We start from the raw sequence: 22,858 nt of genomic DNA on the forward strand, positions 1-22,858 counted from the left end.
ACTGTGTATATATATATTTATTTACCTGTATCACCCAGCCTTATTGCATATGTTTGTTTTGTGCAGATCTCTGTGTAATAAATAGCTCAAAATTGTGTTTTTGACGGGTTATTATGCATGCAGAATGTGTTGTTCAGAATGAGTTGTTCAGGACGCTTTGTGTCTCTGTGTGTGTGAGTGTGTAACTGTAGGGGGTTGATGAGTTGCTCTGTTTCCACTCCCACTGCTCAGGCAATCTTGTGATGAGACCGATGGCCTAATGCTTTGATTGACAGCTGTCTGTCATCTCTGGGGGAGATGTCAGTCAGACGCTTTGCTATCTGCCAGACCACCCAGTCTCTGGTTCTTCTCTTTGCAGTCAATGCTGCATAAATGCGTGTGTTTGTGTGTGTGCGTGTGCGTCTGCGTGCATTTAGTTTACACAGAGCTCTTTTTTTACTTCTCAATTCAGTCTAACTTTGCTGTACTTCACGTGAACTCTTACAGCTTAGTGTGTTGTCTGCCTGTGCTGTCGGCTTGTTTTATGCTCTGTCTGTAGCTTACAGCATTGTTGCTGCTTTGTGTCTGGAAAATGAAGCTCCTTATATTTCCGTCAACCCCCTCTCTCTGTGTTTTCCCCTTTTTCATTTCCTCCTCCCCATTTCCTCTCTATTTATAAGATAGGTGAATAATAAGCTTCTAACATAGAATGTTTCGGCTTACATCTTCAGGAGTGCTTCTGTGTAGAATGTTCAGATAGATAAACAAACTTCCGAATCCTCTTTAATTATTTACTGTTTATTACTTTCTTCTATCCTAATTTCTTCTACTATATAGTTCAATAATAATTATTAACATACTCATTTATACTAATACTTTCTTCTAATATGCTGTGGCAACCCTGATGTAGTGGCTCTGCAAACATTGCTCTGTTTGTTTGAGCCCCACACTTGTTTGAGTAACAGTCACTCAACCAATGACACGGGTTGGGGGCAGGGCTATCTGATAGGCCAGCCAATGGTTGATGGATTATTTTCAATTGTTAACCTGTGTGAAAACAGTCATGTTTTTGTAGCTTAGTGTTGGAAATAATGCAAATATTACACATTGTGTCTTTAGGGATGCTCTCTGAGGTAAATAATTAGAAATTCAATGCTACTAGTACTATTGGCAAATCTGATCCATTTATTCGCCTTTTTCTGCTTTCTACTGCTGTTCTTGCACTAGTTCTTTGCTCTTTTCCTTCTTTCAAAAGCCTTTTTCTCCTATTTATCTCCTATTCCTCACCATTCACCACGCTTTCTCATTCCCTCTCTTCCTCTCCTCATCCACCTCCGCTTCCTCTTCCCTTCCTGCTTCCTCTCATTCCCCCGTCTCTATGTCCCAGGTGTACATTGGGTGTTGTAATATCATTCGTTAGATGGAAATGTACATGTCTTGCAGGCTTCAGTCCCTGCTCCTCTATCTCACCCTCCCAGCAGGCCGCCAGAAATCCCCTCTTCCACATCCTCCCTCTTTCCCTCCCTCTATTCTATCCTTCCCGCTCTCCCTGCGATAATATAAATGATAATAGCAACTCTATCAACCTGCCCAGCTGGTGAGGCATACCGGGTAATGTGTACAACCATTTGTTTGTTTATTTCGGAATCTTTTTTTCTTTATTTATTTCTTGGTAGCGGATTGTCAATGTGTGCGTGTGTGGAATATGCTGTTTACGTATGCAGCTTTATGGCCACATTTTGGGGTGGATAATGTGGTGGAAAAAGCGTATTGTAATTTTGGAATTTCTACAACTTTGTCGATGCATAATGTATTATGTCATATAATGGATTTTGAGTATATTCACCAATGTTTTAATGGTTGAAAATGTTTAATTCAAAGTATGTGCTTTTGTGCTGCATTGATGAAGAGCTTGACTCCTTATCCTCACAGAGCCCTGCAATGGATGTGTGTAAACGGTGTAATACACACACACTTTCTCCCTAACCGCAAGGTTAACTCAAACCTGGAGGCATCTCATGCTCTTCGAGACTGCAGTGATATAGCAGTGGCGTATGTGTGTATGTTTGTGTGTTATCATGCATGACTTGACTATTTGGTCGTGTTCCCCACTGCCATTGCTGAGGGCAAGATCACATTTCACCCTGCCAGACTATTGCAACCCTGTATTTTTCTCTCTAGTCTCTCTACAGTCAGCAGTGTTTCACTGCCAGTTGTCAAAAACATTGCTAACTGGCTGTATTGAAAGAAAACACTCAGAATCTTTTTGTTGTTGTTGTTATTTGCACCCGTTGCACTCTTTCAGACTGAACAGTCCTTTAAGTGGATGTACTGTAAGTATTTAACAAAAGCACCACGATTAGCCGGATGTAGTCGCTGCAGTGGTGCGAGCCAAAGACTGCAGAGCCAATAGAAGGAATTCTCCAGACAATAATGAGACGACTGAGGATGAGAGAGAGACTTACGTATTTATTCACAGGAAGATGTCCTGAGGGAGTGACGTGTGCTTGCCTGCACGCTCTGATAGCACACTGCTTCGTGCCAAATGGAGTTTCCAAAGCGCCCCTGCTGAAAGAATCTGTGGCTCTGCCATTGCAAAAAAAAAAAAAAAAAAAAGCCATGATGACTCTGTCTAGAGGGCAATACAGACTGCTCAAGAAATCAGGTGCTTCCTACCTTGTGACCACTGGCATGCTGCAAAGATGATGTTCTTTATCAGAAAGTTATATGTTTTACATCAGCAAGTCATTGTTATTTTTAGAGTTATATACTTTTATAGTGTGTGTGTGTGTGTGTGTGTGTGTGTATATATATTTATGTATATATGTATGTATATAACAATATTTTGAGTTAGTTTTATTTTTATATTTTCAGTTTTCATTTCAATTTTAAACAATTTATATATTTTTATAATTAATAATTAAAAATAATTGTATTATTATTAAATTAACTTTTATTGTTTTTTTTATAGTTACATTTTTTCATTTATACTAACAATTTAGCTTTTAAGATTAAGTTAGACATAGAAACACGTGCAAAGAAAGAATTATTTTTAATTTCCATAAACTCATTGGTGGTTATTTTATATATCATTTTAGTACTTTAACTTAAATTGTTATTAGCGATTTGCCAAGGCAATTTTTTATTTAATATTTATAGTATTTATATATATTTAATATTTTTATTTCAACTTTATTTCAATTAGCAATTTTTTTTTTTTTTTTTTTTTTGTTAATAGTAACAACACTGTGGCAAATATATGAAAACCTTTTTTGTAGTGCATCGATCGGGGTTTAAAGATGTCATATTCAAATGTATCTAATATAGTGTTTGTGTATGCTGCGAATACATATGTATGTGTGTGTTTGAAGGGTTAAAGGTAGCGTAAGACCCTAACCTGTCTTACAGAGGTCAGTTCAATATCGCTGTCCGATTCAGATAACCTTCAGTTTGGTGCCTGCAGTGATGGAGTTACACTCAAAGCAATTCATCTCCTTTCACATTTCCTCCCACTTGGATGGGGTCAGACTGCCAGCAATCAGGTGTGTGTGTGTTGTGCAGGGCGCTGTTAACTATGTTTGCAAGTGCATTTTTTCAGAGTTGGAGTGGGAGGCAGAGCAGCAGTTTGGAGCTCTTTATACATTATTCATTATGGTGGGTAAGAAACAACAGCCTGGAGTAGAAATTGAGAGGGAGAGAAGTTTCTCTTACACCCAGTATAACCCACAAACTGCTATGTTGTGCCTCTCATCCCTCTTGAGATTATAAATCCATTTATTAGCAAATTAGGTGTTTATTAATTTATTTATTGTTTTTGCTAGATTTTTTTTCCCCCACACATAACTTGCTGTTGGGTCCAGAAGTTTGAGACCACTTAAAAAATCTGGGGAAGTTTAGGAAATTTCTAGGCTACCAATAATATAAGCAAATTGGTCCCACTTTATATTAGGTGGCCTTAACTACTATGTACTTACATAAAAAAATAAGTACAATGTACTTATTGTGTTCATATTGTATTGTAAAACACTTTTGCTGCTATTGAGGTGGGATAGGGGTAAGGTTAGGGAGAGGGTTGGAGGTATGGGTAAGTTTAAGGGTGGGTTAAGGTGTAAAGTATGGGTCAACAGTGTATTTATAAATGCAATTACAGAAATTAAATACAGATGTAATTACATGTAGTTTTTAAAAAAAAAATAAGTACAATGTAAAAACATGTATGTACACAATAAGTACATTGTACTAAATTATTAATTAAAATGTAAGTACATAGTAGTTAAGGCCACTTAATATAAAGTGGGTCCAGCAAATTTGACCTTGTCAACTCTAGAATGTGTTTTATGCTTCAGTGGAGGCAAGAGCATCTCACCTGATGATCATGTTCTTCAGCATTTGTACAACTGTACATTGTTTTCACAAACTTGTGAAGTAGGATTTCTATTCCTGGAATTGAATTGAATTGAATTTTATTTTATTGGCTATATATTACTGTAACTAAGTACTGGTGTGACCTTTTTTTAAAATTGCTAATCTAGTCACTAGAACCCTGTTTGAAAAACCACCACAAAATACTGCTAAATTCTGAAATTGAAACTTGAAACTAGATTTCTGTAGTTTTAATTTGTCTGTTTTTAAATAATTTTTAAAAAAGATTTTTGAAAAAAAGATATGAAAGTTTAACACTATCATACAAAATAAGTACATATAATTAATAGTTGTTCATAAAGCTATTCTTTAAGCTATTGCACATACTACATGTACACACACACACACACACACAAACTTGATAACTAGCTCTTTTTGTTTAAAGAGTGTGATTTCCTTTCCTAAAACTGACTTGAGTTTTTTTTTTTTGTTACCGCATACACAGCATGCTTATGTGTTTAATGGGAGTTTTTTTTTTTTTCCCTCCATTCGCCATCATTTCCTGTCATCTCTACACTACACCTGTCAATAAAAGTGGCATAAAGGCCAAAGATAGAATGACCCACACATCTGATCAAGATCGAATCGTCTGTACACAGTGTATTCATAAAGCTGTCAGCCGTCACAGTACAGTTGTCCATGATCTTTAATAAGCAGTGTAGCTGTCACTCTGTCTGAGATCAGAGGATTTTTACTCAGATATCTTAGTTTTATTTCATGCCAGTGTCTCGTGGGATGTCTGGAGTTGCTGGAAATGGAGGAGCAGGCCGAAAGAACAGCCTGAATAACAATAACCCTCATCCCTTTGTCAAACACATGAAGAGGACAAGTACTGTCTTTGATCAGCACCGCAAATGACACTGTAATTTTGAATTATGATATAAAGACCACGTGATGGACACTGTGTGAGTGTGTTTTTGTTAACGTGCTACTGCATGTGAAGAAAGAAAAGCAAGCATTACATGAAAAATAAGGTTTGTTTTGGTTCTTGGTGATGTATGAGAGTCTTATTTGTCCGGTGCTTGTTTTTGGCATGATGGAGCTATAAGTCCTTGCTGGGGGATTTTGAGTGGCAGCTCTCAGCTGTTCTGTCGCCGTTAATCATCTCTTAATCAGAACGGCAGGAGACTCACTCACACTCATCCATCTAACTCAGTCTCTTACATTCAGGACAGGAAATAGTCTTGCATTTTAGAGTAGGTGAAAAACAGCATGTGAAATATGTAGTATGCCCAAATTCCATAAAACGGTAGGCAAAATAACCTATTACTTTTGGCGCAATTCTGAATAAATATACAAAGGATAATTTACTGTCCCATAGCTATGGGATTGGATTCCTAAGTGGTGGTTAATCGATGCAAGTTCTAGGTCTTGCATTGTTTAACCGCCAGAATTAAGAATGTCCTGAAAACAAGATTTTAAACACGTAAAAAATCTTGTATTAAGGATTTTTAAGTATTTGCAAAGTGTTCACTCATAAATGCTGAATACTGTTCCGCAAGTGTTGAATTTGTGCCGGTTGTATCTTGGAGTTTGTCTAACCAGCATTGAACACACAGTGGATGGATTTGACATTATTCTGACAGCAGGAGAACGTCTTAATCAAATCTTTATCAGCATGTTCAGACCGTTATCATCACCAATCTGTTACACACTTCAGCTCACAGTTTTCTCTTAATTATTTACAGTTTTCTCTCTCTGTCTGTCTCTTTAGCGCCTTCCCAGGTTAACGAGCTGCGAGCAGAGAAGGTTGAGCAGCGCAGTGTGACTCTGGTTTGGAGGGAACCCACCGTGTATCCTAACAGCAGCCGCACTGAATACGAGATTAAATACTATGAGAAGGTACAGTGACATACTCTGTCCTCTCCACTAAAGCACTGAAGCTGTTATTAACATGCATGCGTGTACAGCCACAGTAAACGGCAGCTTCCCACAGGCCTGTAGCTCATTGATCACTCAGTCAGATAAACATGTAGCTGCCAGACATCGATGTCTGTTCAAACTCCTGCCAGGATTGATGGAAAAAAACACCTCTCTTGCGCAATAATACATTTCTTATGAACACAGATTATAGTTCACAAGCAAATAACATGTAAAGTAAATAACTTGAATAATTGGTTGGTTGTTTTGTTTTTTTATCCGGGAAAGAAAAAGAAAAAAAGAAAAATCAATTCAAACATGTCTGACTATATAACGGCTGATGTCAAGATGCATAATTTTTGGCACAACCAATAAATTGTATTTATTTATTTTATTTTTTGAAAGTACAGTATTAATACTTTTCAGCAAGGTTGACAGTCAAGGCATTATTTTGTACTTTTTATTGATCAGAGAATGCTTAAAAACCACATCACCATACAGATATTAAGCAGCACAACTAATTTCCTCGTTGTTAATAACAAGAAATATTTCTTGAAAACCAAATCAGCAGATCAGCAGATTGATTGACACTGAAGACAAAAGCGAAATAAAATATTGTTCTATATATGTTAAAATATCATCTCCATCATTGTCATTTACTTGTTTTATGGGCATATTTCTGTGTTCCTTCAGGATCAGAAAGATCAGAGCTATTCCACGGTGAAGACGGCCGCCACCAGAATCAGCGTCAACAACCTGAAACCAGGCACCACCTATGTCTTCCTCATCCGCACCTGCTCCAGCCCAGCACTTTCTTCTCTTTCTTCCTCTCCTCTTTCCTCCTCCTCATCCTCCTCCTCTTTGTCTCCATCTTCCGCGTCTGCTTCCTCTTCCTCTTCCAGCCCCGTGGCAGCTGTGTCGCCCCCTCCACTCGACTACGGGGCGTACAGCACACCGCTGGAGCTGCAGACGCTGGGGGAACGTGAGTGTCTCTCTTTGTTTTAAAAGAAAGAGTGTATGTGAAAGGAATGTGTGGTGCCATTATTTTTGGAGCTATGTGAGCAGCCCCTCAAAAAATTTTGTCAACTTTTTTTTTTTTCTTCTATTTATTTCATGTTATTACACAATATATTTTGCCGTTACAGTGAAACAATGACTTTAAAGTGCAAATGCTTGCTGTCATCTTTAATTTAAGAGGACGTATTCATATTTAATGAATGCTTTAGAAGGACTTTCACATGTGGCCTCGTCAGGCTCCTTCATCGTAGCACACAAACAAGTATTTGAGCAGCTTTAGATTATGCAGAACAAAGCTGCCAGTTTTGGTGCCTGGTTGCAAACCATTTGGACTGGATGAGCCTCATTCCAGATCCTGTCTAGTATCGCTCCACTGTGCTTTTGCTCCTAACAGTTTGGGATTTTTTTCTGAAATGCAAAGTGCTCCACTAAATTAGGATTAAATCAAACAGTAGACAATGTTTCGCTTCTCAGCCCTAAAATATATATATATATATATATATATATATATATATATATATATATATATATATATATATATATATATATATATATATATATATATATATATATATATATATATATATATATATATATATATATATATTTTTTTTTTTTTTTAAACCTTTTTTTGCCCTTAAAGATAGAGCATTATTATATAGGAAATTACATTATATTCACTATATTACCCTTCATTGTGACATCATGTAAGTTATGATTAGTACTGGCAGTCATACAATATTTTATTGTGAATTAAAAAAAAAAATACAAATTTTTTGTAGCTATTGTACATTACCATATTCAGGAATTAAGACTGAATAATAGGCCTTTGTGAGTGATATTTATAGCGTACATTTAAATAAAGTTTTAAATGTATATAAAATACTATTTTAAGAGTTTAAGGTCAGTAAGATTTTTTAAGAATTTATTACTTTTATTCAGCAAGGAACCATTAAAATATTAAATGTGACCATAAAGATGCTTGCATTGTTAGATGATTTTATATGTATTTTTTTTATCATCATGACAAAATGTGGTATCACAGTTACCACAAAAATATTAAGCAGAACGACTAATTTCAACATTCATAGTAAAAAATAAAATAAAATAATGTCCTGATGTCCTCTGCTGATGAGGCTGATATTTTACTTATTGAGATTCAGTGATAATTGAATTTCACAGAAAAAGGAGTGCAAATAAGTTTACCTTTTTTTAAATGTCCCATCAGGGTTTGAATTCTAAATAAATGACCCGTAAAAGGGTTTTTCTCCATTATTTACCAATAAACAGCTGATTTACCAGGGATCATCTTTCCATTTGAGAGCTAAAGTGTTTTTGCGTAACTGAAAGTAGTTCCTCTGCGTCCAGATGGATGGAGTGGGACCATTTGGAAGAAAATCGTCACTTTTAAACTCACAAAAATGTATTCCCATTAGGATCCTATCAAAATAAATAAGGGAAGACTTCAAAGATCAATCTTCTTGTCAAGCTCCAGTGCTTTCAGAGCACTGATAATGGCTTGTGCCATGGTGAATACTAACCAAATCTTTTGTTTGTCTTTGTGTGTTTGTTGTGCAGTGGCCCTGGCCTCTAGTGAACAGAGTCCTGTGGTGATCATCGTGGTGGTTTCGGTGGCTGCTCTCATCATGTTACTGACTCTTGGAGTTGGATTGCTCATCTGGAGAAGGTATGACTGCTTTTTCAAGGAGTTTTACAAAGGCTAACCCGTCAAATGCTTTCTGCAATCACATCTACAGAACAAATTTGCAAGGTTATCAGTCAAAATTTGGTGAAAATTATCCTTTGTGTACTCAAATCTGGCCCATCAAACATCATTGGTTCATGAACCTCTTACAATCTTGGATGAACTATCCCTTTAACTGAATTAGGATATGGTTGCACATTCAGTTTCTGCTCCCTAACGGCAACATGACAGTTGCATCAGCAAAAGCCTTTTTCTACTTCCATGGTCTGCTAAATCATCCATTAGAATGAATCAAAACACATTTTTAGTCGAGTCCGGCTCTCATATACACAGATGCGCAAACTCATTCGTTATCCCACAGGAGAGCGTGAAACCTCGTTCCTCTTTCTGAGAGGCACAGTGCTTGTTAGCTTGTTTGACAGGCTCAATCCAATTTCACCATGATTGCGAGACATGTACACATGTCGCATATGTGCTTGTAAAGGCTGCTGTAATTTAGACAGATTTCTCTCTTTCACTGATCACATAGACGACAAAACTGTCCCACATGCACAGAAGTGCTCCCGCGACACAAGTGCATGTATGCAATACATGGGTAAAATCATCAGTCGTGTAAAATGTAAAGCGAAATGTGGTCATGTTAACCGTTTTAGAAGATTATCATAATATCTTTTATCATTTTCTTAATATTACCACTTATAATGTTATAGTCAGTTCACAAAATATTATGACTTTTATCTATATAAATATTACTAGTTTAATTTTGTAATGTTGCGGCTTCATTTTTTAAAATTTGATTTTACAAAATATACTTTCACTTCATGAGTTTAGATTAATTTAGACTTTCTAAATTTGACTTATTCCGTCATAATCAGTGTCGAGGAAAGTTACATTTAAAAGTAATGCATTACAATATTGCGTTACTTCCTAAGTTAGTTACTTTTGAGTTACTTTTTAAATCTGGGCAGGGCTTGCTTGCTCGTTTTTTTAATATAAAAAGTTATTCTTTTACTAATGTAAAAGCTCTTTTCACAACAGAAGTGAAAATGTAAATGTTAATTCACGTCTGTACTGTAGCGTGCGCAACTAAAACAAATTGCATGAAGAACATGATGCAGGAAAAGAAAGTTCAACACTATTCAACAATAACAAAAATGAAACGCAAATGTGTTAGTTTCCTACACAAGGATACACGATCAAGGCTCAAAAACATACGCGGTGAACGTTGTTTAATCTTTGATCTGAGTATGGGATACTCTCCAAAATAGCAATACAAGTTGACGCATGTTTTTTTTTTCGTTAATTCTCATAGCTTCTTTTGCATTTTCTGCACAGATTTTTGAATGAATTTAAACATGGTAAATTGTTCAATATAGCTGAGAGTAATGCAATCTTATATGTAGCTGAAAGCAAAACCTTTTTTCAAACAAAAATGAAAGGAACGTAGGATGCATAACAGATTGTGAATGATGGCTGTTCCAATTCTGCGGAAATCTACGGATCTTTCAGCCGAGTCTTGCACGTTTTGCCAATTCCTTGTGCCTAGGTATTTCATGCGACCACAAGAACACAGGTGTGACATACTCTAATGGATCTCTGAGCAGCTGCAGTGTCAGGGGAGGGAGTGGCAGACAGAAAGCACACGCTCCTATAGCACTCCATTAATCAGTCTGATGAGAATGGATTATATTGAGCCGGTGTGAAATGGTTCTCATTCATTCTCAACCACACACAACGGAAGGTTGGCTGAGCCTCTGTCAATCATACACACACACAAAATCTCTTCCACATGCACCCACAAACTTTATCATCAGCTCAGACATCAACACAGAATCCAGATACATGTTGTCTTACACACTGAAAAAAGCAGATTTATCGACTAGTCTGATAAAGTGGTTATATTGGTGAATGATGTGTGCGTGAAAGGCTTATTAGACACACTGGCATATATCAGGTGTGAAATTGTATTGGACAAACAGAAAATGGCTGACGGCTCAGTGAATTTAGGCACAAACTGTGCTTGCCCGTACTAGTATTTTATCAGCAACTGTACATTGAAATGGCCAAAGGTGTCAATCTGCATGGAAATCAGCATGCATGACTTCTAAAGGCACTTTTTGTTATGTCTATTAAGTGCTTCACCCCTCTGCCACATTGATGTAGCAGTGTATGTCTAAGTTAGTGGATAATTCAGTTAATAATAGGCATCTTATGTAATTGATTTGTTTCATATCCCTAGTTTACACAAATTTTTGAACATCTAAATCTTTGCACACCAATATCCATGCATATTAATATCCATGCCTTTCAGGTCTCTCGGTTTCTGTTACTCACTGTTTCTGTAAAATCAAATTGGTTTGTGCAGGGTTTGTTTTTGTGGATTTTGTCCCCAAAAGCCTTGAATCCTAGGTCCTCTTTTTCTCATTCTATTTCAGGAATAACATCTTTTATTATTAATATCACTCATTTACTGACATGCGTTCACACACGGTCGGCAGATTATTGGTATTTGTGGACATCCTTTCTTCCGCCCCTTTATGTACACTTAATATACTTGCATCGTCTGAAGCCAGTGGGCTGTTTGTCTGTGACTGTTTGAAATAAAAGACTAGTATACTACCTACTGTTTTTGTCAAATAAAATAAAAAATAGTATATGAAGTTGGGAACAGCTGGGTTCTGGATGTAAAAATCCCATTCATTTTCTCTATAGGGGAGCCATCTGCTCACATTATTTCAACTTATTTTGCTAGATATCTTATACTAGATATCTACTTCTGTGCTGCTTGTAGTTCACTTATGATCACATTTCTTTTGTATGAAGATATCTACATTGGCAAAAGTCAATTACACAAATATTAAAACGCACCTTTACAACAAGCAAATCATGCCAAAATAACACTTTTTTTTGTCTCCTAATTTTATTTTTATTTTTTATTTTTTTTGATTGTCATTCACATGGGATTGTAGTTATTTCCCTTTTTAAAGCTATTAAGTATGTGGTCCTGTACCTTTGTCTTTTTTTATCTGATTTTCAAATGCTTATGCTTTAAATCATAATTTGTTATAGTTTATGACTTTATTATCCTTGGGGAAAAAGCAAAAGGAAAAAAGCCTACTTCTAGACCCAAGGCTTCTAAAAAAGCTCCGCTCCGTGCTATTGTGCCTCTGGACCAGGGCAGAGTATGTGTGGTGCGATGGTTAGCGTGACATGGTGCGAAACCAGACTTATTTTTTCCTCAATGGAAAAGCATATTTACACTGTCTGAATCATTCCAGTCTCCAATATAGTGCACTACGTGGCATTCACCGTACAGAAAATACTAATTCTGTAAACAAGTGATCGATTACAGCCATGCCTTCAGTGTCTGTTTATAGTTTAGGGGGAGGGCGCTTCGGATTATAGAGACCATTTGATTGGACAGAAGATTTGATGAGAAGTGCGAAATGAAAATCGTTAACCATTTTAGTGGGGGACTGTAGTGAGAGACTGTATTTTGAATGCTTATATCTCCTAAATGTGAATTTTGTCATTGTTTTGGAACACACCAGCTCATTCATAACCTTAAGACTAACATATTAATACTAAAAGTAAGAAAATAAAATATGGTGATTTTATTTTTACTTATTTTTTGTATATTTGCGTCTCTGGTCTCATTACATTTGAGAATCTTCTGCAGAGTGTTATCATCCACATACACACACACACACACATATAAAAAGCTCTAACGTTCTTCTCTGCGCACTGTCGCTCCTTCCTGTCACTCCTTTCACTTTCCACTCACCTTCACTCCTCTCTTCACCACTCCTCCTTTCCTCTCCTTGTCTTTTGATGCAGACCATCATAATAGCTTGCCTACAAAGTCATAAAAGAAAGGGAAAATGCTGTTTTTTTACTTCTCATTGGTTTTTAGGGCTATTTGTCCTAGCATTTCTGTCAGAGAATAATCTTAAAAGGATAAAATGGACATTTTGTCATCATTTACTTTTGAAGTTTTTAAGTATGAAATAATGTAAGGGTGAAAAAATGATAATAGAATGTTAATGTTTAAGTAAAGTGTTTCTATCATTCCTTGGCGTGATAGTAAGTGATGTCGTCACTTTAGTGAGTAACTTCCTATGATGACAATAGTAAGAAGCCCTTCCTCCCTCTCTTCCTTTAGTGGCTTCTCCAGACCCTCCAATGTAGCACCTACTCGTGTGGTGCTGCTCTCTACCTCCTTCTCTACTCTTCCTCCTCCTCCTCTTCCTCCCTCCACGCAGCTGTCTCCCAGGTACAGGCATGCCTGCGTTTCTCCACTACCCCTCCTCCCTTGCTGCTACCTTTCTCTTCATCTTCCTTCCTCCCATTTGTCCCGTCTGTCTCGCCACTCCATTTCCTAACAGAGGCCGTGTTTACACCTGCTAATAACATCCTTAACAGGTGGTCAGCTGAGACTGATTGCATGACCATTTTGTTGAGAGTAGGTCAACAAATGCAACTCTTGTGTGATGAACTAGTGATGGTCTAGAGTAGATTGTGAATGCTCTAATCAGATGCCTGCCAGCACACACTCATAATAGTTAAAAGTCTGTTTGGTGTGCACTCTCTTTCTACTCAAACAACAGCACCTGCTCTAGAAAATAACATGAAGTCTCCAAAACCTTGTCAGTGTCTCCTTTCGAGTGCTTTTCCATCCCTGCTGTTTGTGTGTCTCTATTCTCTAATCCCTCCCGTGGTGCATGTCTTTCCCCAATGTCTCCGTGTCACACTAATCCACAACGTAAAATCGCCCAAATGCCTTCAGATCCTGCAGTGGCCTGATTCTTGCACTCACGATATGACTGTCAGAGCAGCGGTTCACCAGGAAATCTCTACATTTACTCACTGTGAACGACAAACCTGAGATAAAACCTCAAGCATAATTTTTAACGAATAATTTGAACTGAAAAGTTATGTTTTTTTTTTGTTTTTTTTTTTTTTGTTTTTTGTCTTAAAGGGATAGTTCACCCCAAAATGAAAATTAGCACTTTATGACTGTTGTACAATCACAGCCTTTCTTTTCAGTGTAATGAATGTGAAGCACCGTAAATGTGATCCATATGATGATGATTTGGTCTTCTGATGCAATATGATTGTGTAGGAACAAATTAAAGTTGTTATTCACTGAAAATGTAGCACAATCATTAGAGTTCATAAGAGAAGTAGCAATGATTCACTCATGAGCTAGATGTGAATCAGACAAAACCTGTCATAATGATTCATTCAGACCAACTCACTGGATTACACAAAGATTTCAATTCAGTTCATGAATTATACTGACCACTCTTGGAATTATGCTTTAAAGGAATACTCCACCCTAACATAACAATGTTGTCATTAATGACTTACCCCCATGTTGTTCCAAACCTGTAAAAGCTTTGTTCATCTTCGGGGCACAATTTAAGATATTTTGGATAAAATCTGGGAAGCATGTGACTGTCCCATAGACTGCTAAGTAAGATACACTGTCAAGGTTTCAGAAAAGTATGAAAGACACCATCAGAGTAGTCCAGCTGCCATCAGTGGTTCAACCGTAACGTTATGAATGACAAGAATACTTTTTGTATGCGAATAGAACAAAAATAACGACTTGACGCCATTTCGGAGAATATGAGCTGAACGCAGGCAGCTTACGCTCTTCCATGTCAGCTGTTCCACAAGGATACATTTTCTACATGTATGTATGCTTTGATTTGAAAGAAAACAGCACATCCTTGTGGTGCGGCTTATACAGAAGAGCGTAAGTCTCCTGGTTTTCATCCAAAATATCTTAAATTGTGTTCTGAAGACGAACAAAGCTTTTACGGGTTTGAAACGACATGGGGGTAAGTGATTAATGACAAAATTTTCATTTTGGGGTGGAGTGTCCCTTTAAAGTGCCTAACATTTCTCCATTTGTAAAGAAAGTCATTTATAATCATGACAGATTGTTCATTATTGGGTGAACTAATTCTTTAAACAAACAATTTTGAGGAAAAATAAGAAGCAATTTTTAATCTCTAGGGAAGTACAAAATTGTTGTCTTGAGCAAGTTCACTCAGTTACATTTTTGTTTAGATGGCAGTACAGACATGTTCGTAAATAACTTTAATACAAGTTGTCATTTTAAGTGCTGTTTTGTCATTTCCTTACAGCCGGTTGCGGCTGCGTGCTGAAGTTTTATTTTCTTTAGCTCAAGTTGTTTTATGGTCGTTTTATGCTTGGTTTTTAATGACTTGTCATTTCTTGTTGTTTTTTTCCTCACAGACAGTGTGGCTACAGTAAAGCCAGCCAGGAGGGTGATGAGGAACTCTACTTCCAGTGTGAGTATCATGTTGTGTTTCTGCGCATACATGTGCATCCATTCCACAAAATCAATTGGACTGTCAGGTTTGTTTCTGAAGGTGGTAATGGATATAGCTTGTCACAGACAGAGAGCCTAGGTGGAAGAGAAAGGGAAAAAAATAGAGTGATCAGTGATAAAGAGAGATTAGGGACATATAAAGTGGCACTGTATTAACGTCTAAGTCCATGTGCGTGCCTTTACACCAGCAAGCCTAATGTTCCAGTCTATTAGCATGTTTCAGACGCCCTCTGTGATCATAAGAGGGGGAAGGGCATTACCAGTCTTTGAACAAAGAAAGATGCCATAGTACTGCTGCATCCAGTGTTGAACATTGCAATGCATACACTGCTTCTTTTTTATGATGTTAAGTTACTTTTGCATTACTTTTTATTATTGCCAGTTTACTGCGACTCTCTGATCTCCAGAATGGAAGCTCTATGGATAGATCATAAGCATTTTTTTTACATTTAAAATGGGAAAAGCAGATGTATATTAGAGCTTTTTTTTTGTCTCCTCTTCACTGCTGTCTTTATTTTTATTAAAAAAAAATTACGTTACAAAAAGAAAAATCTAATTAATTCATTAAAAAACAGCTGTACAGTGCTGGTGATGCCCAGGTATCTCTGTTTCTCTACCGCTTTCCATCAAACCTTTCTAAACTCTAGCCAGATGTTAGCGTTCCATTTCACGTACATTAATATTCATGTGTGTGCGTGCAGCCATGTGATGTGTGTAAGCATGTCAGAGCAGCAGTAGTTTGGTGAGTAATGAGCGTCTGTGCAGAGCAGTCGTGCAGCTGAAGCATTAAATCTGCTGAAACAATGAACACTGGCAAGCTTCATACACTTTTGAGCTGGTTTGTGCCAAGTCTTAATGCATATCTGTACAGTATATGAAACTTATATCTGCATGTCTTCATTAACCTTTTATACCCTCAGTATTTAACATGCAAATATGCACATTTATGCCAGGATGAAAATACATGCAGGAGGAAGATTGCCATAAGGATGTGTGGAGAGGCAGATTTGCTTATATCTTTCAAGTTGCATATGATAAATATTAACACTGACTGTCCTCTATCAAAGCCTCGTTTCTGAAGAAATCTTGATGATTTAAGGCTTATATTATTATATATAGAGAGAGAGACTAGATTATATATACACTGCATATTGATAGAGTAGATTTAACAGTATAAAAATAATAAATTATAAAGAAACATAATGTGAGTATGTGTATATAGACCAATATAACCCAGATAAAATAACAATTATGTGTATTTTCATTCATCTTCAGTGTTATTATTAAATACTTGTTTTTATGCAATAAATGTATATGCTGCTCCTCTAAGGACAGGCATGTTTTACAGTATGTTTATCCGCATTAAATGCTGGTTTTAGCTCCATAGATTTCTTAAAAGGCCAGCATACAAATAAATGAAACGAAACTGGTATGTAATACAAGAATTATAATAATAATAAGGAAGAATTTAGGGAATGCCTCAAATCCTTCAAGTTCCAGTAACGGAATGCAATTTCAAACAAGAACCATCCAAGGAAAACAAGAATAGTACAAAAAGAGTATAAATTCCGGACCCCCCCCACACACACACACACACACACACACACTCACACACTGGGAAAACTCCTAAATATTTCCATGAGCATAATGCTCTGTCACACAGTCTCATACAGAATAATTTCTCTCACATCATCACAGATATTCTCTTGTTTCGCCCCAGGCTCAGTTCTGGTGACCCATCGTGCATGATCTCTGTGTCTCCCACCGACATTTGTTTTACAGATTCGTTCTTCCATCTGTTATACAACTAGCCCTATAAACGCACCCTCTTTTCACCCTGCATGCGTATTCTGTTTTTTTTTTTTATATGCATATTTTTGGATGACCTAGAAACAATGGTAGGGATCAGTGCTTTAGCTGTCATTATGAAATCACTGAGGCCTACTTTGTTTGTGTGTGTATGTAGAACTGGCGACTGTTGATTTAATGCTTCAGATATGCAAACTTATATGCATATAAATGGTTTGTGGTTTTCAGTGTATGGGGATATACATAGCTACTTTATACATTTATATGCAGAACTAAATCTGATGAGGCATTCCTTTAGGAAATTTTTTTGTGTGCCTGGGAATTTCTGTTCAAAAATGTCTGTTCATATACAGGCAGTTATGCAAATTATTATAGACTTAATTGTAATCTAAATCACTGTAATTGTATGATTGTTCTTTTTTTTTCGGACTATTTTTAGTTATAATTATCTTGTAATGAGAAATGCATACAGTAGTACTTTTCAAAAACTGCATCATGCATAAATAACAGCATCATGTTTTAAATTTACAACCACTTTTTTATGAGACTTATTTGTACATTGTTACAGCCTCTACTGTAAATTCAGTTATTCAGCAGCATGGACTGGACTTGCTAAGATCTTCTTTCAGTCTCTGAGGACACTTATGATCCAACAGTTAGTTTGCCAATGTTTGCAAAGCTCATGACACAAAATCTTGAAAAAATATATCCATGAGTTTTTGAGACCTTTTGGATTTTCTGTTTCATTTTAGCTTTAATTCATTTGCAAACTTTAAGTTTTAGTGAGCATATCATGTAACTATAACCTTGGTGTGTATTTATGAAAGCTTTCGTGGCTGAATCAGTTAATTTGATCAAAACAAGCCCAAACAGAAACTAATAGGAAGTGAACTGAACTGGACCTTTAAATCACTGTAATAACAGCCGCACATGTGAATGCGGCATGTGCTAGAAAAACCTCATTCCTGTTGAAGAGGCTTTCGATCTTGAGCCACACTCTCATGATGGAATGGAGCACCTTTAATTTGCTTTGTAATTGTATTCCTAAGTATGTGTGTATGTATGTGAGCTTCAGATCAATAAGCTGTTATGAGACTGTGAAGCTGAGACCCTGGTCGCTTCGGTCGATGTTGACTTGTAAGCAGATTTCAGATTCAGACTGCCGCACTGCCTTTGAGTAGATAAAGCAGGACATAATGCAAGGATATAAGAAAAGAATACTGCAGAAAAATAAGAAAGGTCATCTTTTTTCTTTTCATTTTCTTTTTAAGTAAATTAATTACAGTACAGACCAAAAGTTTAGACACACCTTCTCATTCAAAGAGTTTTCTTTATTTTCATGACTATGAAAATTGTAGATTCACACTGAATGCATCAAAACTATGAATTAAAACATGTGGAATTATATATGGAATTATATGCATAACAAAAAAGTGTGAAACAACTGAAGATATGTCATATTGCAGGTTCTTCAAAGTAGCCACCTTTTGCTTTGATTACTGCTTTGCACACTCTTGGCACTCTCTTGATGAGCTTCAAGAGGTAGTCACCTGAAATGGTTTTCCAACAGTCTTGAAGGAGTTCCCCGAGAGATGCTTAGCACTTGTTGGCCCTTTTGCCTTCTGTCAGGGGTCCAGCTCACCCCTAAACCATCTCGATTGGGTTCAGGTCCGGTGACTGTGGAGGCCAGGTCATCTGGCGCAGCACCCCATCACTCTCCTTCTTGGTCAAATATACCAACGCTACTTTGGTGTCATCGAAGGTTAACGCCCCTTTTTTGGGGAAAACAAACAGATTCCTGATACAGAACTCGCTCCAGGGAGTTTTTTCATTGTTTCTGATGTGTACAGGCCTGTCAGACACAATTACAAACAGATATTGTATAATATTTATATTGTTTAGTCCTAGCCTGCGTATATTTCAAAGTTAAAATCAGTTAACAGCCAAAGTAGCGTGCCTAATGAGAGCTAACGTTAATCACGTAGCTACTAGCAGCTTCGTATTTCTAACTAACGTTACAACAAAACTGTCAATAGCTTAAATCAAGTGAAATATGATCCAAGTAAACCACCGACTCCTCTTGACATGGCCTCATCGTCTAGTTTATCATACTGTGAGTGTGTTAATGACAAAAATAAGGCTACTTGGTGATTCCACGAGATAATGGTAACGTTAGATGTCCATATTTGGCCACTGCGTGGGGTTATTAATCCAGTTTTCGACCATTTCAAAGGGAAACCTCTGTAAACACCGTATCCAGTAGCTTCTTTAAATACTTCTCATGGTCCTCGCTCGGCCCGCAAAGAGAGTGTGTATGTTTCTGCCATTTTTGCTATCAAGAAATTAGAGCGAGTTCTGTATCAGGTGAATCCGTTTGTTTTCCCCCAAAAAGGGGCGTTAACCTTCGATGACGCAAAAGTAGCGTTGGTCTATAGTCCTTGATGCCTTCAGTGTGACTACAATTTTCATAGTCATGAAAATAAAGAAAGCTCTTTGAATGAGAAGGTGTGTCCAAACTTTTGGTCTGTACTGTATGTTTTGATAAATCTTCATTAGCATCATATAAATAAACTGCACTATAAACACTGTGCTAGTGTATTAGTACATATGCAGTAAGGGTGTTCTAGGTGGTTGCCAGGTTGTTGCTATGTGTTGCAAAGACATACTCTACACTTCTTAAAATAGCACATTTCTTAATATAGCAAACTATGTGATATTCTCCATGTAGTGAATAGTGAAGAGTAAATGCACCATCTCATTTAGACACCGTATATGCATGAATGCTTTAAATGCCTCTTGTCTTTTATGTTCTATCGTGCATGTTTTGAGATGTTGTGATGGACATGAGCAAATTTCCAGCTTTCCATCCTCTCTTTCCTCACTGACAGTTACTCTTTTAAAATAGCCAGATCACTTGCAAAATAACAGTGTAGATGGACTAGATTTGAAAACCAAAATGTACTGTATCAACAAAGCATACAATAATCTGATACCTAAAGATAGCTTTTTGGAGTTTTTTTTTTTCATCCATTAATAACAATGGTGGTGATAGTAAGTGTAGTACCACTAATTACAATATATGTATTTTTTTCTTTCTTTGATCTTTTCAGTTAAAATCCCAACCAGAAGAACCTACATTGACCCAGAAACCTGTGAAGATTTGCTCCAGGCTGTTCATGCCTTTGCCAAAGAGCTGGACATCTCTAGCATCAAGATAGAGAGGATAGTTCATACAGGTACCAGACATCAAAACCTCCTTACTTATCCCACTTTCCTATTAATATTCCTTCAAATTGATTTAATTTTTGTGACAGTTTTATAGTTTTTCGATGCTGAGTGTTAAGATCTATGAAAGCTTAAATCAGAAATGAAGGCTTTATTGTCATTTACTGACTTTAATGACTTTATTGTCTTCTTTGGAAGACAGCGTTTACAAATTTTTTTCCATAAAAAATTCAAAGAATGAGGACAGGAGCTTTCAAGATTCAAAAAGAAGCAAAAGAACAATTGGAGTATAATAAATGTGGTCCATTTGTCATTTAAGTCGATATTTACAACATCAGGCTGAGTAGATTTTTTCACATGAATTTCTCTCTTGTTGTATCCAAACCCATTTGACTCATATTTCTATTCTTTGAAAAAATTACAGTAATTGTTTATTACTGTCCATAAAATTGCAATGAATGAGGACAGGAGCTTTCAAGCTTCAAAACAGGAATCAAAAGCACCATAAAAGTATCTTAAAAGTGGTTCATATGTCATTTAAGCTCTTATTCATGACATGAGGTCAGATTTCAGACTTTTTTTTTTTCAATGATTAGCAATTTTCTTATTTATGCTATATAATGAGACCCATTCAACATCAAGTGATCACTTTCCTTCTTTAGGAGACTTTGGGGAGGTGTGTCGAGGTTGCCTGAAGCTTCCCAGCAAACGTGAGTTGCCTGTGGCCATAAAGACCCTTCGCGCAGGCTGCTCGGAAAAACAGAGACGCTCATTCCTCAGCGAGGCAGGGATTCTGGGACAGTTCGATCATGCCAACATTGTGCGTCTGGAGGGAGTCATCACCAGAGGTCAGTAGACACAAATAGATAAGAAAAGAGAGATGCATTGGACATCCCTTTGTAGAAAATGAAAGCTGTATGGCGACTGGGACGATTCCTCACAGAACAGGGAAAGACAAAGAATGAGAGAAATTAGGGATTTGGTGGCCCTCACCTGAAAGAGATTCAGGAGGCAGAATAGATGGTATGTCCCTCCATTGAAAAAGAAAGGAGGGATGAGCCAGCTGTCCCACTGCAGTAATGGAAAAGAGAATGATAAGCCATTGATTGGACGGTTTACTGGGAAGTGGACCCCTGAATAAATGGGCCGGTCCTCAAAAGCACAAGAACTGAAAGGGAGGGAAAGGTCGATACTTGCAGGATGGATGATCAACAGAGGTAAAAAGATCAAAGACAATGAGGAGCTGTAGATGTTATCACCTCCAGGAAGGACAGAATGAGGAGAATCGAGCTTAAATGAAACTGGTAACTCTCAGTCAACAAGCGTGATGGAAAGAAACTTGGCTCGGGGTGGAGATGTACGGAGAGAGAAGAACAGATCCATCTTTAGATTGATCGATGTGATGTTCCTGGAGATAAAACGGCTAGATGGATTTGCCTAGTGTGTTCTTGCCGAAAGGAATGAGGGATGATAAAGGTGTTTTGGAGTCAGGGAAGACCAGAGGGGAAGCTAGATTTGCTTTTAAAGAACTAGCAGTGCTGATATTAGTCTGGGGCTTTGTGTATTAGCACTGAAGGAATTATTAACGTTTGTGACTTAACATTGATTTTACATGTAGAGAATGATAGTTCTTTTGCCATCAATACCATTGCATTTTCTAAAAAAATAAATAAACATAAATAAATGCATTATTCACTTTTTCTACATTCTCTTATTTTACAACTCTTAAGTCTACTTCTAAAGTAGAAATTTAGTTTTCAGTGACGACTTTACTATTTTTATCGGACCCAAAAAATGTAATGTGCGATATTGATAATGTACCTTTAAAACTACACTGCTGATCAAAGGTTTGGGATCAAGATTTTTGATCACCAAGGCTGCATTTTTTTGTTAAAAAATACAGGATTACAATAATATAGTGATTATTATATTTTTTTATTATTATAACTTTAAAAAACTGCTTTTTATTTGAATATATTTAAAAATCTGACTTTTTAGCAGCCATTTCTCCAGTCTCCAGTGTCACACGAACCTTTAGAAATTATTCTAATATGCTGATTCTTTGATGAATAGAAATTTTTAACAGCCTTTATTTGAAATGTAAATCTTTTTTAACATTATAAATGTCTTTACTGTTATTTTCTACCCCAAAACTTTTGAATGGTAGTGTACTGCGTAGTAATTCACCCATTTTTGCCACTTAGGCGTTCATAAATGATCTGACTCTGGGTGGTCTGGTCAGCTTTGAATTATGAAAGGCAGTACATAAAACTCTCTTATTCTAATAAAGTAAGAGAAAATCTCCATTTAAATGTTCAGCTATTTACATTTATATTGTGATTCGTTAACAAAGCATAATTGGTTCTTGTTTGAATCGTTGTTTTAAATGAAGAGTATGAGACCATTTATTCAGTGGTATTTTGGAGAGAAGAATGAATTGGGATTTTGGGATTGAATTAGCCGAAGTGTGTGTGTGT

The 22,858-nt window shown here is 36.7% G+C and overlaps 1 protein-coding gene across 2 annotated transcripts in view; it reads left to right on the forward strand.

The window, feature by feature from the left end:
- epha10 (EPH receptor A10) overlaps nt 1–22,858 on the forward strand; it is a 134,916-nt gene that overhangs the window by 105,562 nt on the left and 6,496 nt on the right. Inside the window, exons 6-12 of one of the 2 annotated variants that reach the window (XM_026289842.1) lie at nt 6,116–6,243; nt 6,955–7,243; nt 8,857–8,965; nt 13,146–13,256; nt 15,251–15,306; nt 20,267–20,392; nt 21,044–21,229. In XM_026289842.1, the coding sequence (XP_026145627.1) occupies nt 6,116–6,243; nt 6,955–7,243; nt 8,857–8,965; nt 13,146–13,256; nt 15,251–15,306; nt 20,267–20,392; nt 21,044–21,229 (1,005 nt within the window). The remainder of the gene's footprint in view (nt 1–6,115; nt 6,244–6,954; nt 7,244–8,856; nt 8,966–13,145; nt 13,257–15,250; nt 15,307–20,266; nt 20,393–21,043; nt 21,230–22,858) is intronic. The other variant, XM_026289843.1, reaches the window with a different exon arrangement.

The sequence above is a fragment of the Carassius auratus genome, chromosome 19 (assembly GCF_003368295.1).
Source record: "Carassius auratus strain Wakin chromosome 19, ASM336829v1, whole genome shotgun sequence".
NCBI classification, from domain to species: Eukaryota; Metazoa; Chordata; class Actinopteri; order Cypriniformes; family Cyprinidae; genus Carassius; species Carassius auratus.